This window comes from Panthera onca, chromosome D4 (genome assembly GCF_046562875.1).
Source record: "Panthera onca isolate mPanOnc1 chromosome D4, mPanOnc1 haplotype 2, whole genome shotgun sequence".
NCBI lineage: Eukaryota > Metazoa > Chordata > Mammalia > Carnivora > Felidae > Panthera > Panthera onca.
Genome location: NC_138351.1, coordinates 66,748,630 through 66,765,688, shown reverse-complemented (window position 1 = coordinate 66,765,688; position 17,059 = coordinate 66,748,630). Strand labels below are relative to the sequence as shown.

The window sequence follows — 17,059 nt, the reverse complement described above, 5'->3', positions numbered from 1 at the left end:
TTCAGAGAGTGAAAGTTTGACTTCTTTCTTGCCGATTTGGATGACTTTTGTTTCTTTCTGTTGTTGATTGCTGAGGCTAAGACTTACACTACTGTGTTGAACAACACTGTGAGAATGGATATCCCTGTCGTGTTCCTGATCTTTGGGGGAAAGCTCTCAGTTTTTCCCCACTGAGGATGATATTAGCTAAAGGTCTTTCATATATGGCTTTTATGATGTTAAGGTATGTTCCTTCTATCCCTACTTTCTTGAGGGTTTTATCAAGAAAGGGTGCTGTATTTTGTCAGTGTTTTCTTCTGAATCTATTGAAAGGATCATATGGTTCTTATCCCTTCTTTTATTAATGTGATACATCATGTTAATTGATTTGTGGATATTGAACCACCCCTGCATCCCAGGAATAAATACCACTTGATCATGGTGAATAGTTCTTTTAATGTACTGTTAGATTCTATTTGCTAATATCTTGTTGAGAATTTTTGCGTCCATGTCATTAAGGATATTGGTCTCTAATTTCCTTTTTAGTGGGGTCTTTGTCTGGTTTTGGAATCAAGGTAATGCTGGCCTCATAGAATGGATATGGAAATTTTCCTTCCATTTCTATTTTTTGGAAGTTTCAAAAGAATAGATGTTGTTTTTCTTTCGAGATGGCAGAGCAGCATAGAAATTCTCAGCTTGTCTCATTCCTGAAATGCAGCTAGATCAGCACCAAACCGTTTTGCATACCTAGGAAATTGGTCTGAGGATTAACACAACAATTTGCATAACTTGAGCCACAGAACTCTGCAGGTACGCGGTGCAGAGAGGTAAACTAGGGGAGAGAAAAGCTGCAGAAGGTAGGGAGCTGTTTTTGCAGAGAGAGGACAGAGAAAATTGGAGAGAAGGTGGTGCGCAGAAGAGTGCAGGAAAAGCGCTCTCCCTGAAAGTAGCTGGAGAGAAAGAGAAAGAATGGAAACTCTCACAAGGGACTGAACAAGAAATCTGTACCTCAAAACCAATGACGGGGACAAAGAAGAAGGTTTCAATGCCATTAGTATTCTACAAACTGTGGAGTGTAGAGTCAGAAATTCCAGAGCTTAATATCTGGCCATGCTCTGGTGAGGAAGCAGGGTGATTCCCAATGAGTGGGCAATGGGGTCCAAGGGGTCTGTGGGCCACACAGGGAGAAGTGGTTCCCCTGCTTGGAGGGCGTTTGGTAGTGCCATACAGCCTCCCCACAGGTAAATGTCCTAGTGGACCCCAGAGAATAGCCACATTTGCTGGTATTGGGACAAGGATACCAGAGTGCAGTGAAACCTGACTCTCGCTGTGTGTTGTGATTTGCCATAATCTCTGAACCTTTGCTGCTGTGTGATCGAACAATTGTTACCTGGGGCAAGCCAGCACCTGGCCATAATCTTTGGACTTCTGCCACAGCACAGGCCCACAAATGTTTTCTAGGGCAAGCTGACATTCAGCCATTGCTCAGCGAGACCCTCCTCCGGAGTGTTAGAGCGGATCCACACCACAGGGTTCTCTGAAGTGAGGGGCTTGGAAGCACAGCCCCACCTGAGATAAAACTGTGGGGGAGGTACCACCTGGCAGGCTGATGGCATGGACACAGACAAGGTAGAAGTGGGGGAATGGATAAAAGCCTGAGACAAAGGAGGGGTGCTTGATTGTGGGTCGGTGAGAGTGCAAAGTTCCTGTATCAGAGCTGGGTGAAGCCATTTCCACCTCTCCGGCACAAGGGCATGCATGCCACAGATTCACCCCAATAAGCTAAGCAGCGCCACCTAGTGGAGAATGGAGCTGTTACACCAAGTCATGCCCAACTGCGCCTTCCAAGCACATCCCCTAGAAGAGCACAAGTCTCTCCACCTGCTTGGTGTACAGACTATGGAGGACTTCATAGTTTGAGTTCTAGGGGAAACTGGATGTAACTTAATTCGGGTTTCATTATGTTTGCTGATTCATCTATTTTTCTTCTTCTTTGTTTAAATTGTTTTATTTTTTCTCCTTTCTTGTCTTTTTCTTGGATACAGAAAGAAAATTTTATTTTTATTTTCTGTATGAAAACAATTTAAAAAATTCTTTTTACTGTTTTTTTACTTTTTCATAATTTTTAAATTCTATTTAACTTTCTTCATTTCATTTTATTATATTTAATTATATACATTTTTTTAATTTTTAAATTTTTTCTTACTTTTTTTTCTTTTCTAATCTTTCAATTTGTTTCTCTATTCTATAAAGCTTCTTTCAAGAACCAGTCCAAAACATATTTAGGATATAGCTTTCTTTATTTGAGTTTTTCTGTGTTTTTAATTTTTTAAATTTAAATTTAAATTTTATTAATTCACTTTCTTCCTCCAAAACGACAAAATGAAGGAATTCACCCCAAAACAAAGAATAGGAATAAATGACAGCCAGTGGCTTAATCAACACAGATATAAGCAAGATGTCTGAACTAGAATTTAGAACCATGATAATAAGAATACTAGCTGGGGTTAAAACAAGCATAGAGTCCCTTTCTGTGGAGATAAAAGAAGTAAAATCTAGTCAGGACGAAATTAAAATTGCTATAACCGAGATGCAATCTCAAATGGATGCCATGGCAGCAAGGATGGATGAAGCAGAGCAGCAACTCAGTGATATAGAAGACAAAATTGTGGAGAATAATGAAGCAGGAAAAAAAGGGAAACTAAGGGAAAAGAGCACGATACAAGAATTAGAGATATCAGTGACTTATTAAAAAGGAATAACATAAGAATCATAGGAGTCCCAGAAGATGAAGAGAGAGAAAAAAGGGTAGAAGGTTTATGTGAGCAAATTATAGCAGAAAACTTTCCTAATCTGGGGAAAGACACAGATATCAAAATCCAAGAAGCACAGAGAACTCCCATTAGATTCAACAAAAACTTAACACCAAGGCATATCATAGTCAAATTCACAAAATACACAGACAAGGAAAGAATTATGAAAGCAGCAAGGGGAAAGAGTCCTTAACCTATAAGGGAAGACAGATCAGGTTCACAGCAGACCTAATCACAGACACTTGGCAGGCCAGAAAAGAGTAGCAAGATATATTCAATGTGCTGAATCAGAAAAACTATGTGGTCAAGAATTCTTTATCCAGCAAGGTAGTCATTCAAAATAGGAGTGATAAAGAGTTTCCCAAACAAAAACTCAAGGATTTTGTGACCACTAAACAGCCCTGCAAGAAATTTTAAGGGGATTTCTCTGAGTGGAGAAAAGATGAAACAAAAAAAAAAGACCAAAAGCAACAAAGACTAGAAAGGACCTGAGAACATCACCAGAAACTCCAACTCTACAGGCAACACAATAGCACTAAATTCATATCTTTCAGTACTCACCTAAGCTCAATGGATTAAACACTCCAATCAAATGACATAGGGTATCAGAATGGATAAGAAAATGAGACCCATCTATATGCTGCTTACAAGAGACCCATTTACACCCTAAAGATACATTCAGATTGAAAATAAGGGTATGGAGAACCATCTATCATGCTAATGCTCACCAAAAGAAAGCTGGAGTAGCCATACTTGTATCAGACAAACTGGATTTTAAAATAAAGATGGTAACAAGAGATGAAGAAGGGTGTTATATCATAATTAATGCATCTATCCACCAAGAAGATCTAACAATTGTAAACATTTATACCCCTAACATGTGGGAACCCAAATTTATAAATCAGTTAATCACAAACAAAGAAACTCATTGATAATAATACCATAATGGTAGGGGACTTCAATGCCCCACTTACAACAATGGACAGATGATCTAAACAGAAAACCAACAAGGAAACAATGGCTTTTAATGACATATTGGACCTGATGGACTTAATAGATATATTCAGGACAATTCACTTAAAGCAGGAGAATACACATTCTTTTTGAGTGCACATGGAACATTCTCCAGAATAGATCACATACCAGGACACAAATCAGCTCTCAACAAGTACAAAACGATCAAGATCATACCTTGCATATTTTCAGACCACAACACTATGAAACGCGAAGTCAACCACAAGAAAAAATTTGGAAAGACCACAAATACATGCTATAGTGATTGGATGCATGTTTATCTTCTATTTATATTCCTTAGTTTACAGATATCCATCTGTTATATTACATAATTAGTAGGTATATGAAATGCAACTAAATCCTTTCGGGATTTAACTTTTACAATTTTTTTTTTCTTTTCCCAGCAAACCTCCTGTGGTCTTTAACTCGATTAAGACTAATGCATTTTTAAAAAAGGTTTGTTTATTCATTTTGAGAGAGACAGTGCAAGCAGATGAGGGGCAGAGAGGGAATGAGAGAGAATCCCAAGCAGTCTCCATGCTGCCAGCATGGAGCCGACACTGGGCTCAAACTGAACCCATGTGGGGCTTGAACTCATGAACCATGAGATCATGACCTGAGACAAAACCAAAATTCTGAAGCTCAACCAACTGAGCTACCCAGGTGCCCCAGGTCTAATGCCTTTTTTGATTAAACTAAGTGTCACAATGTCTCACTGACCAGGGTTCCTAACACAGAGCTCAGATTCTTACCCTCTGTGTTCTCATGGTACCCGAGGGTGTATTTATATGATGTTAATTGTATTTATTTCTTTACTTGACTGCATGATATTTTATTCTGAGCTGCCCAAGAGTAGGTTTTTAGGTAATTCAAAGAGATCTTCAGTGACTTGTAGTATAATCAACAAATGAATGAATGAGTGAATAATTAGCATGGTATTGCCAGAATAATGATCCTTGTAAAGTACCCCTAACTAATCCCCTTGAAAGATGGTAGAATTTAATTTTCATATATGTACAATGTATATTTTTATTCACTACTACAGATAAAGAAAGAGGCATAAAATGGTCAAGGCAAACTTGACAGTCATTTCCAATTTTATTTTCCTGGGGTTTACTCCTTACCCCAAAGTTGAGGTCATCATATTTGTGCTGTGCTTGCTGATGTACCTGATCACCCTGCTGGGTAATATCATTCTGATCTCCATCACCATCCTGGATTCCCACCTACACAAACCCATGTACTTCTTCCTCAGCAACCTCTCCTTTTTAGACATCTGGTACACCTCTTCTGCTCTCACTCCAATGCTGACAAACTTTGTTTCAGGGAAAAACACCATCTCATTCTCAGGATGTGCCACTCAGATGTACTTTTCTCTTGCCATGGGCTCCACTGAGTGTGTGCTCCTGTCCACGATGGCGTATGACCGGTATGTGGCCATCTGCAACCCTCTGAGATACCCCATCATCATGAACAAGAGGGCTTGTGTGCAGATTGCCGCTGGCTCCTGGATGACAGGCTGCCTCACCGCCCTGGTGGAAACAGTATCTGTGCTGCAGCTGTCTCTCTGTGGAAGTAGCATCATCAATCACTTCACTTGTGAAATTCTGGCTGTCTTGAAACTAGTTTGTGTGGATACTTCCAGGGTGCAGTTAATCATGCTGGTGATCAGCATACTTCTTCTTCCTATGCCGATGCTCCTCATTTGTGTCTCTTACGCATTCATTCTCTCCAACATCCTGAGAATCAGCTCAGTGGATGGTGGAAGCAAAGCCTTTTCAACATGCGCAGCCCACCTGACTGTGGTGGTTTTGTTCTATGGGACAGCTCTCTCCATGTACCTGAAGCCCTCCGCTGTAGATTCACAGGAAATAGACAAATTTATGGCTTTGGTATATGCTGGATTAACCCCCATGTTGAATCCTATCATTTATAGTTTACGGAACAAAGAGGTAAAAGCAGCTGTGAAAAAATTGCTGATTAGGAACCCTCTGTGTGCTTTTTTAATCCCCCATAGCAAATCATAACATTAATCTAAGGGGTGTATTGATGTGGTCAATACACACCAGAAAACTGGGATAATAGGGGAAGACACTCATTTTAAAGATTTCCTAAGTTCCCTCCTTGACTGACTGCTGAAACTCTAAGGTAATATAGACATATCTTACATAAACATATCTGAAATCTTACATAAATAGACTTTTGATGACAAACTTCAATTTTATTTTGGGTTATAGAGTGTAAGTATAGCTTTAAACATTAAGCTAGTGTATTGTTAGTATTCAAAATTATGTGCATGTAATATACAAATGTAATAACTATAGTAGACTTTTTAGATAATTTATGATTAACCTTTGTTTTAGGCTGAATTGTGTCCCTGCAAAACTTATGTTGAAGCTCTAACCCACCAGTACTTCAGAATGTATTTACATTTGGAGATAAGGCCTTTAAAGTGGGATTAAGTTAAAATGAGGCTATCAGTGTGGGCCCTCATACAATTGGACTTATGTCATTATAAGAAAAAATTTAAGAAATTTAGACACACATGGGTACTCGAGGTTTTCTCACACACAGGGGAAAAGACCTAGCAAGAAAATGGCTATCTGCAAGCCAGGGAGAGGCTTCAGAAGAAATCAAATCTGCCAACACTTTAATCTTGGTCTACCCTCCAGAACTATGAGAAAGTCAATTTCTGTTGTTCAGGCAATCCAATCTGCTATTTTGTTATGGTAGTATTAGGAAACCACTACAACCTCTTTTCAGCATTGCTAAATTTAATGGGAGTAATTGCATATTCTACAAAGTATAACTGTGTTTTACATGTGTGGAAATATTTGTGGATGCAGATAGATGTGTGTGATGTGAATGTCTATGTACAAATGGAGAAGGCCTGCACAAATATATACTGAATAGAGATGGGGTAGAGGGATGCTAGTATGCAAAAATATCAGAGAGTTTAGCAGTTTGTTGTTGGTCTTCGAGTGCTGACATTAATTTCGTAAATTCAAAGAAGCTGCAGGATGTTTCAGTGAAACTACAAGCACCCTTCCCTTTTTTATTGTGCTTTCCCCTGACACCTAGATGCTTAGATCCAAGGGTATAAATGAAGCTATAAGCATTTAGAAACAAAATACATGATATATTTATATTATAAAATATACAGTATCCCAAACCCACTAAAATGGTGAGAAATGCTGAAATATATGACATATCTTATTGTATAAGCCATAATATACAAAGAACTTAAAAATGTACACTCGTCAGTATTTGTAACATTTGTATGTCCTTTCTGGACTAGATGACTAAATGTGAAGTCAGTGTGCAAAACTTATTTGCTCTTTATCATGAAGTTGTCACAAGAGTCAATAAAATTGTGATGGCTTGGATCCAGAAAGCAATGGTATGGAGAAGATAGGATGAATATGGGAATTACCAGGTTGTAGGGCTGGATTTGATTTCTCAGATATGAATAAACAGTCATCAAAGATGATTGGTCCATTGGTGTAAGTAAAGAACTCTGATGCAGTCGTTGATTGGATGACACGAGTAGCGTAAGGATGATGACTTCACAAAGATAGGGATGTAAGTCGGTTGACTAGTTGGCTGTGCATTGATGGTTAGACTTACAGGAGAAGACAGATTTGTGAAATCTAGGCAAAAAATTAGGTCTAAAGCTATATATATGTTGCGAAATCTTTTGCAAAGAGATGTAAATTGAGTACTAGGTGTGGATGATGTTTTCTAGGGTAATTTAGGGCAATTATCTTTTTGGTTATGTTTTCCTGTTATTGGTCAGAACTGTGGTAAAGGTGAAAGAATAGTACACATGGGATCTAGAGTAAATTATCCAAAGTATACAGAAATGCTGATTCAAAGGGGCACATACACCCCAGTGTTTATAGCAGCACTATCAACAATAGCTAAATTATTGAAAGAGCCCAAATATCCATTGACTGATGAATGGGTAAAAAGAAAATGGTATGTATATACAATGGAATATTACTTGGTGATCAGAAAGAATGATATCTTGACATTTGTGAAATGGATGCAACTGGTGTGTATTATGCTAAGCAAAGTAAGTCAGGCAGAGAAATACAAATATCATATGATTACACTCATACGTGTAATTTAAGAAACAAAACAGATAATGGGGCCCAGGGTGGCTTGGTCGGTTGGGCATCCGACTTCTCCTCGGGTCATGATCTTGTGGTTTGTGAGTTCAAGCCCTGTACCAGGCTCTGTGTTGACAGCTCAGAGCCTGGAGCCTGCTTCAGATTCTGTGTCTCCTCCTCTCTCTGCCCCTTCCATGCTCTTGCTCTGTCTCACTCTGTCTCTCAATGATGAATAAACGTTAAAAAAAAAAGAAAAGAAACAAAAGAGATGAACATAAAGGAAGGGAAGCAAAAATAAGATAAAAACAGAGAGGTAGGCAAACCATGAGAGACTCTTAAATACAGAGAACAAACTGAGGGTTGCTGGGAGGGAGGTGGGGGGGATGGGCTAAATGGGTGATGGACTTTAAGGCGGACACTTCTTGGGATGAGTGTTACATATGACTGTTATGTGTAAATGATAAATCACTAAATTCTACCCCTGAAGCCAATACTACACTATATGTTAAATAACCTGAATTTAAATTAAATAAAAAGAATTACAATTTTTTGGGGTGTCTATATAAGCTTAGTGATCTTAGGCAATTTCTTTTTTTTAATGTTTATTTATTTATTTTGAGAGAGATAGTGTGTGAACACGCACATAACCAGGGGGATGGTAGAGAGAGAGGGAGAAAAAGAGAATCCCAAGCAGGCTTCATGCTGACTATCCCCTGCAATGCAATGCATGGCTCTATCCCATGAACCATGAGATCATGACCTGAGCTGAAATCAAGAGTAGGACTTTTAACCAACTGAGCCACCCAGGCACCCCAATCTTAAGCAATTTCTTAAACATCCTAATCCAATTTCTTTGTCTATAAAATGGGAAGTTTATTTAATCTATCAATATATTTATAATAATTATTTAAAATTATTTACAAGTTAGCAAATATGCTAATTCCAAAAGACCACCTGTGAATTAGCTAGGATGATAGGTGTATCATTTTGGCAGAGTCAGATTTTGATCTTTTTTTTTTTTTTTTTCTTGCTAGACTCTAGTTTCAGTTAGTTTGAATTTACCTGTGATTTCAGGGTGCCTGTGTGGCTCAGTCAGTTAAGCATCCCACTTCGGCTTAGGTCATGATCTCTGGTTTGTGAGTTCGAGCCCGTGTTAGGTTCTATGCTGACAGCTCAGAGCCTGGAGCCTGCTTTAGATTCTGTGTCTCCCTTTCGCTCTGTCCCTCCCCTACTGACAGTCTCTCTCCCTCTCTCTTTTTCTGTCTCTCTCCCTCAGATAAATAAAAATTAAAAAATATTTGAATCTACCTATGATTTCAATGTATTGAGAAACATCTATGAGTGTGTTACAAGTCTAGCCTATCACTCTGGTAGTGTTTAGGGATATAAGCATAAAATACCCCAAGTTATCTCTTTCTCTCTCTGTCTTTCCCTCTTTCTCTGACAGTCTGAGCTGAGTCATTCCATATATGGGTGTCCTTTTGATTCTACTGGGTTCTGACTACCTGAACTGGGCCTCCCTTTCATGTTGACCTTTTACTTATTCCATTAGGCCCCAAACATCCTGCTGGGCAGAACAAGCAGGGATTCCTTTCTGAACTCTGTTGGGTTGTTGAAACCTTTGCTGGGTGGCCCTTGAGCAGAGCCACTCTCCTCATCCAGCTCAGGCTGTGGGACTGTACCAGGCAACTCACCTGTATTACATACAAATAGATGTTAGGTAATCACATAAAAAATAAAAGTACAATTATTATTTGCTAGCAATTTCAAGGGCATTTCTTTGAAAGGAAATATTTAAAATAAGATTATTGCTTTTGATAGAGTGAAATTCTCAGTATTCCTTAAGAAGTGTTTATACAATTGATAGATATTTTTTTCAGCAGTTGCTCATTACAGAATAAGTATACACTGATATGATTTTTGCCTTACCCAGACCAAATGACTTCTTTTTTAATGTTTATTTATTTTTGAGAGAGAGAGAGAGAGACAGAGTGTGAGCAGGGGAGGGGCAGAGAGAGAGGGAGACACAGAATCCGAAGCAGGCTCCAGGCTCTGAGCTGTCAGCACAGAGCCCAGCGCAGGGCTTGAACCCAGGAGCTGTGAGATCATGACCTGAGCCGAAGTTGGACACCCAACCAACTGAGCCACCCAGGCACCCCACAAATGACCTCTTGAGTATATTTATCTTTCTTTTATCTTCCCTTACATTTCTGTACATTTAATATTAGCTGATATTTTATCCATAACTTTTTGATGTGTTATTTAGTCAATGAAATAATACATAAATTCAAGTTTTCTTATATCCCTGTATTAAATCAAGTACTTAGACTATATTTTACTATTATTTCAAAATGTTAAATAAGTAATTAGTTACTGCCTACTGTTTAACTTTATTTGACATTAGACTTCATACAGAGAACAGTGAGTTCTGCCATTGGGTGGATTTCAGAAATGAACAAATGATTATAGTATAAAAGGAAAATAGCCATAACAGATAAAGTTCAGGACAGCATAAAGGAGGGAATAAGTAAGCGGGCAAACTTTGGAAGGATTTGTAGAAGATCTCACACTTGAATTGTGCTTAATAAGATTGCTAGGCTGTTACCATAGAAAGAGAAATGTGAGGATGGAGATGCAGTGGCATATGCTGTTGTCTTTAGGTGTAAAGAACATGATATAATTGGAGAAGTAATAGTGAATGTAGCACAGCTTGTTCAAACATGGGAGAAACATGAGGAGGGAAAGAAGGGGAAATATGTACCTGAAAAATTAGGTTGGAGTCAGGTCAAGTCCTTGGGTAAAATAAAAAGCAGTAACAAACAAACAGACAAACAAACACAAAAATTCAAGTAGTTCTCTCAAAGGGGAACTGAAAAATACATATTTTACTTGTTCAGCAGACATACATGCAGATGGTCCATACATTAAAATGGTTTGACATAGGATATTTCAACTTCATGATGATGTGAAAGTGATATGCATTCAGTAGAAACCACACTTTAAAATTTAAATTGTGGTCTTTTCCTGGGCTAGTAACATGTGGTATGATATTCTTGTTGCGCTAGGCAGTGGCAGTGGCCCCAGCTTCCAGTCTGAGCCACATGATCACAAGAATAAACAACTGATACACTCAACTGTTTCATACCCATACAACCACTCTGTTTTTCAATTTCAGTACAGTGCTCAATACGTTATAGGAAATATTCAACACTCTATTGCAAATAGGCTTTGTATGAGATGGTTTTGACCAACTATAGGCTAATGTAAGCATTTGCACATTTTCAAGGTAAGCTATGATGTTCAGTAGATTAGGTGTATTAAAGGCATTTTTGACTAATGATATTTTCAAATTTTGATGGGTTTATCAGGACATAACTCCATCAGTTGAAGAGAATCTGTACTGGATTTTCCTGGAAACATTTAATTACATCTTTTTTCTTATTCCTTAAATTTTACTCTTAGTACTTATACTAGTTGTGTCTACATTTTTGTAACAGTCATTTTCATAAAAAGGGAAAGCTAGATAAGTATCTTGAAATTTCTTTCCAACTCCTAAATTCTGTGATCCTACATACAATCTTTATTTCTTTTGCTATGTTTTAAATAAAAGCCTTTTCCTCAAATATATGAGTTTATTTGGTGCATGAACTCGAAGATGTAAGTTTTTCATCCTTTTCTCCAGAACCAGTGTCTACTCATCAATTTTCTCAAAGCTCCAAGCACCTCTGTGTTCCTCAGGCTATAGATGATAGGATTGAGCATGGGAGTGACTACTCCATAGAACAGAGCAATCAATTTGTCAATAGCAGAGTCTTTGGACTTTGGCTTCATATATATGGAGAGGATTGTCCCATAAAACATGGTCACTACTGTTAAGTGGGCTGAACAGGTAGAAAAAGCTTTTTTTCTTCCTTCTGCTGAATTCATTTTTAGTACAGTAGATAGGATGAAAATGTAGGAGATGCAAATTAACAATAATGGAATATATAAAAATATTACATTGCCCAACATTATAGCAATCTCATTCAAGGAAATATCTGCACAAGCCAGCTTGACAAAAGCCATTATTTCACAAACAAAGTGGTTAATGACATTTTTTCCACAAAAGGGCAACCGTATTGCAAGTATAGTTTTTATCAGTGAATTGAGAAAGCCCATTCCCCAGGAGAGGGCTGCCATCTGAATACAAAGTGCCTTGCTCATGATGATGGGGTATCTCAGAGGGTTACAGATGGCCACGTAACGGTCATATGCCATCACCGCTAAGAGCACGCATTCTGTGCATGCCATAGTGTAGGAGACAGACATCTGAACAACACATCTAAGGAAGGAGATGGTTTTTTTCTGTGATAGGAAGTGAATCAACACTGAGGGGGTAAAGGAGGACGTGTAACAAATGTCTAGGAGGGAAAGATTACCAAGGAAGAAGTACATGGGTGTATGGAGGCGGGAATCCAGGAGAATTAGTATGATCAAGGTGCTGTTCCCCAGCAGGATCACCAGGTACATCATCAAGCACATGACGAAAAGGAGTTTTTCCACTTTGGGGTACTCAGAAAGTCCCTGCAGAATGAACTCAATCTCTGTCCAGTTCGTCCTGTCCATTTTATGTTTCTATACCTGGAGTAATCCAGAAGAGAAAACTGCATGTGAGCATAACGCGTCAGTGCATATTACCATGTGCAGTGAGAGATCACTGGGGGAGGGGCACCAAGTGTGTCCACACTAGCTGGAGTGGTGCTAAGAGCTCTGAGTTTAGCGTTTTGAATTTCTCTTCTGGTACATATAGGAAGGGATTGAAGACGTGTAATAATTACATCGACCAGCTCTTTAAAAATATAGGCTCTTGTATTCCATTTCCTGAGATAGTGATACACAGTTCTGAGGCAGGAAAGAACTATTTGCATCTTAACAAACATCTATTATTTCCTATTCTTTGGACCCACAGCCTACACTTTGAATATCATCATTTTGGAGAGAGTATGCTTCATCTGTTATAAATAACTATGTATTTGATTTTATTTCATGGAAGTCATAAACAATATTATTAGTTCAGGGTTTTATAATTTACTAATATATTCACACATATTGCTCATTTTATCATCACTATAATTCTCTGAGGAAAGTGAAATTCATAGAGGTAAAATGTATATAAAAACAGAGTGTGATCCACTATTCCAATTTATTTTCTAACTGTATAGCACCTGCCAGTTTAAAAAAACATTTTTTAATGTTTATTTTTGAGAGAGAGAGGGAGAGCGCATGCACATGAGTTGGGGAGGGTCAGAGAAACAGAGGGAGACACAGAATGTGAATCAGGCTTCAGGCTCTGAGCTGTCAGTACAGAGCCCGACGCCGGGCTTGAACTCTCAAACCGTGAGATCATGACCTGAGCTGAAGTCAGACGCTTAACTGACTGAGCCACCCAGGCACCCCAACACCTGCCAGTTTTACTTATTTTATTTTATCTATATATTAAAAATTTTTTTATGTTTATTTTTGAGAGAGAGAGAGAGAGAGAGAGAGATAGAGATAGAGGGTGAATGGGGGAGGGGCAGAAAGGGAGGGAGACACAGAATCTGAAACAGTCTTCAGGCTCTGAGCTGTCAACACAGAACCCGACATGGGGCTGGATCCCACGAACTGTGAGATCATGACTGAGCTGAAGTCGGGTGCTTAACCAGCTGAACCACCCAGGCACCCTGTATTTTTATTTTTTTTAATGTTTATTTTTGAGAGAGAGCACTAGTGGAGGAGGGGCAGAAGGGGAAGGAAACAGGATCCAAAGTGGGCTCAGGGGTGACAGCAGAAAGCCAGATTTGGGGCTCAAACAAGTTGCCAAGATCCTTACCTGAGCTGAAGTCAGAAGTTTATCCAATTGAGCTATCCAGGTGCCCCTCACCTGCCTTTTTTATTTTATTTAAAAAAAATTTTTTTTAACGTTTTATTTATTTTTGAGACAGAGAGAGACAGAGCATGAACGGGGCAGGGGCAGAGAGAGAGGGAGACACAGAATCAGAAGCAGGCTCCAGGCTCTGAGCCATCAGGCCAGAGCCCGACACGGGGCTCGAACTCACGGACCGCAAGATCGTGACCTGAGCTGAAGTCGGACGCTTAACCGACTAAACCACCCAGGCGCCCCTCACCTGCCTTTTTTAAACAACATGCTCTTGCCCTCTCAGAATTATGTGAATTATCTAAGGAGTGGGAATCAGACATCTTTCTAGATAATGTTCTCCAGATGATTCTAATGTGCCTTGTGAAAAAAAACCACCTGTCTAGTGAAGTGCCTCCAAATTTTAGTACACACACAATTCGGATAGGAGAATCTTTGTAAAGGATTCTGAATCAGTGGGTCTGAATTGGATTATAAGGTCTGAATTTATTAACATGTTTCCAGATGCTGTTTATGTCTGCAGAACTCACATGAATATCAAGGCCTTTTAGACCATTTCTCCCCAATGCTATTGCAGAAAATGCCACTACTGCTTCCCTTGTATGTAGGACTGTAATCAAATAGTAGACAATGCAAAACTGAACATTCTGTGACACTTGGAGTTGAGACATCTGTGTGAGTGTATTACACTCAGTTTTGTGTTCTTTAGATTTTAGATATACAAGCAATCAAACTACATACAATAGAGTCTGTTGTTTCTGTCCATATTAAAGTCCTTTCTCTTCCATTTGTTGAATTTGCAATTATGGTGAATATTTTCCAAAAGAGGAATTTGAGGTCAGCTCAAGCATCTGAATTGTGCATCATAGAGCATGGAGCAAATAACTTTAATTTGAAAAAATTTAAAGAGTAGATATTAGTAGCTGACCTTTTTACAGTAAATAAATCAAAGAACATAATTTTGAAAACACTTTTCATTCTCAAGGTATTCTACCTAACTTAAAACAATCCCTAGAGGAAAAAAAAATTTGATCCAATCGATAATTTTCTTACTAGTGCTTTTTAAAAAATGTTTATTTATTTTGAGTGAGATGGAGAGGGGGTGTGAGTGAGGTAGGGGCAGAGAGAGAAAGAGAGAATCCGAAGCACCCTCTACACTATTAGCACAGAGCCTGAAGTGGGGCTCCATCTCATGAACCATGAGATAATGACCTGAGCCAAAATTAAGAGTCTGAGTCTCGACTGACTGAACCAACAGGTGCCCCTCTAGTTAGTATTTTTAAACAAGGCTATGTGGTGCGTCTGAGTGTCCCAGTTAAGCATCCTTCTCTTGGTTTCAGCTCCAGTCATGATCTTACAGTTGGTGGCATCGAGCCCTGTATCAGCCTTTGTGCTGACATAGAAGAGCCTGCTTGGGATCCTGTCTCTCCCTCTCTGCCCATTCTCCCACACTCTCTCTCTCTGTCAAATAAACATTGAAAAAATTAAAGAAGGCCCTGTTTCTGATATAGTCTTGGCCATTTCTTTCTGTGATCACCTTTTGCCAACAGGTTATGCTCCTTTCTATGACAACTCCAGTTTACAATGGCAAATCATGTTAATCAGCATAATACAATATTTATACGCCTATTGGCTATGGAAAGAAGGGTTCTCATGCAATTCAAGCTGTACCAGGCTTTGCAGGCATACATTACAAAGAGGGTAGGAAGGGCTGGGTTGGGCAGGATATACTTCTATTTGGTATTAAGTTTGGAATTTGATTGACTGGAGATATATATATCAACCTACTCTGAACCTGAAAATAAAATTTTGATAGAGTCTTTGAAGGAGCATCAGTTGTCTTGGATCTGTTGTTTCAGGGAAAATGTGAATCATGTCAGATGCCCTCTCCTTTCTTTCCTAGGAACATCACCAAGAAGGTGATTCCTATTTGGAAATGACTTGTAGCAAATAATGATGGTGTACATCTGGTATACTGATAGTTCAGAGACAGTTGCTGCAAAAAAAAAAAAAAATCACTTGCAAACATTTATAAGAGAAACCACCAGTGTGCTTTAGTGGTTTCAAATGGTGGTGGTGATGGGGGAGGAATAGTGGACAGTGAGAGGAAATTACTTTCATTACTCGTGTAATATTAGTGCAACTTTTAAGAAGCAATGGACAAACACTCTTGTTTAATAGCATTGTGACAAATGATTTCTTCATTTTAGCTTACTTCACTAAAATAGTTTCCTGGGGACAAGAGAATGGAAAAATTTAAGATTCTTGATAGTTTCTAATAAATCACTTTCCATGCAAAATGTATATTGGATAATTCTTTGCTAAATCCTTGCCATTATTGGATATTATCTTTTGAAATAGTTTTTCATTTTTAACTCATGGCAGGGGAATTGTTAAATAATCATGGCACACTAATTTGATGGGCCATTATGCACTTCTTATATGACATTTGTGACAACTTTGTATTAAAACAAAGATGTTTAAATTATATTAGAATGATTAAGTTGGAAACAAACAAAAAAACAGTCATTTTTTTTTCTTTTCTGCAAAACTGAAACCTAAACCAAGATAGCCTAGACAGTGTAGAAAGACTAGAAATACCTAAAACATTAATGGTTACCTAGAGACCTTTCTTCTACTTTTCTGAATTACCCAAAACTTAAAATTGATATTCATAAAGAAAGAATATTATTTAAAAGGAGGAAGCAGAACAAAGTATGCTAAAATAATTTAAGTTGTATAGTGATTATCTTAATTTTCTAGAAACTACATACACATTGAGGCTAAGCTGTACTGGTGTGTCCTATCCAGTTATTGGGAGGAACCCAGTATTTCCGATTTCCAGAGAGCATTTATAATCCCTACTCTCAAAAATCTTCCAATAAACAGTGTTTTTTGTTTTTTGGAGGTATGCCAAGATGAGGGACTTGAGTTCTTCACTTAATCATATTTTGTCAAAAGAGATTGTGGTCTGTTGATGCCTAGCATGGAAATATCATTTAGAAGACGACATTCCTATTTGTAAAGGATCTGAACACCTGGATCCTAGCCAACCTCTAATCCCCCTCTCCCAACCCCTGGTGTTTTATAAGAATTAACATCTCTGTGGTTCAATGTGCTGGGACTTTATCTGGGCACTGTTTTAGTGTTGTAACAGTCCTAAGGAAGTCTGTGACATTTTATTCAAGCCAGAAGTCAAGCTGTCTAACTTTTTAGAAGGAAATTTCTAACTTTCTATAAATTTT

At 38.4% G+C, this 17,059-nt stretch overlaps 3 protein-coding genes across 5 annotated transcripts in view; 2 read left to right on the top strand and 1 right to left on the bottom strand.

Annotated features, from left to right (window-relative positions):
* LOC132663126 (olfactory receptor 13C9) overlaps positions 1-17,059 on the top strand; it is a 205,549-nt gene that overhangs the window by 117,764 nt on the left and 70,726 nt on the right. Inside the window, exon 6 of one of the 3 annotated variants that reach the window (XR_013551709.1) lies at positions 15,155-15,266. The exons of the other annotated variants lie outside the window; for them this stretch is intronic. The gene's annotated coding sequence lies outside the window, so the exon portion shown is untranslated. Of the gene's footprint in view, positions 1-15,154; positions 15,267-17,059 lie in introns of those variants that run through there. 3 annotated transcript variants of the gene reach the window in all.
* LOC144614046 (olfactory receptor 13F1-like) lies at positions 4,871-5,833 on the top strand. Its single transcript, XM_078436149.2, has one exon. The coding sequence runs from the start codon at positions 4,871-4,873 to the stop codon at positions 5,831-5,833; it is 963 nt and encodes a 320-aa protein (XP_078292275.2).
* Positions 11,585-12,523, bottom strand: LOC132677051 (olfactory receptor 13C7-like). The gene has a single exon (XM_078436150.2). It carries the CDS (start codon positions 12,521-12,523, stop codon positions 11,585-11,587), a length of 939 nt encoding a protein of 312 aa, XP_078292276.2.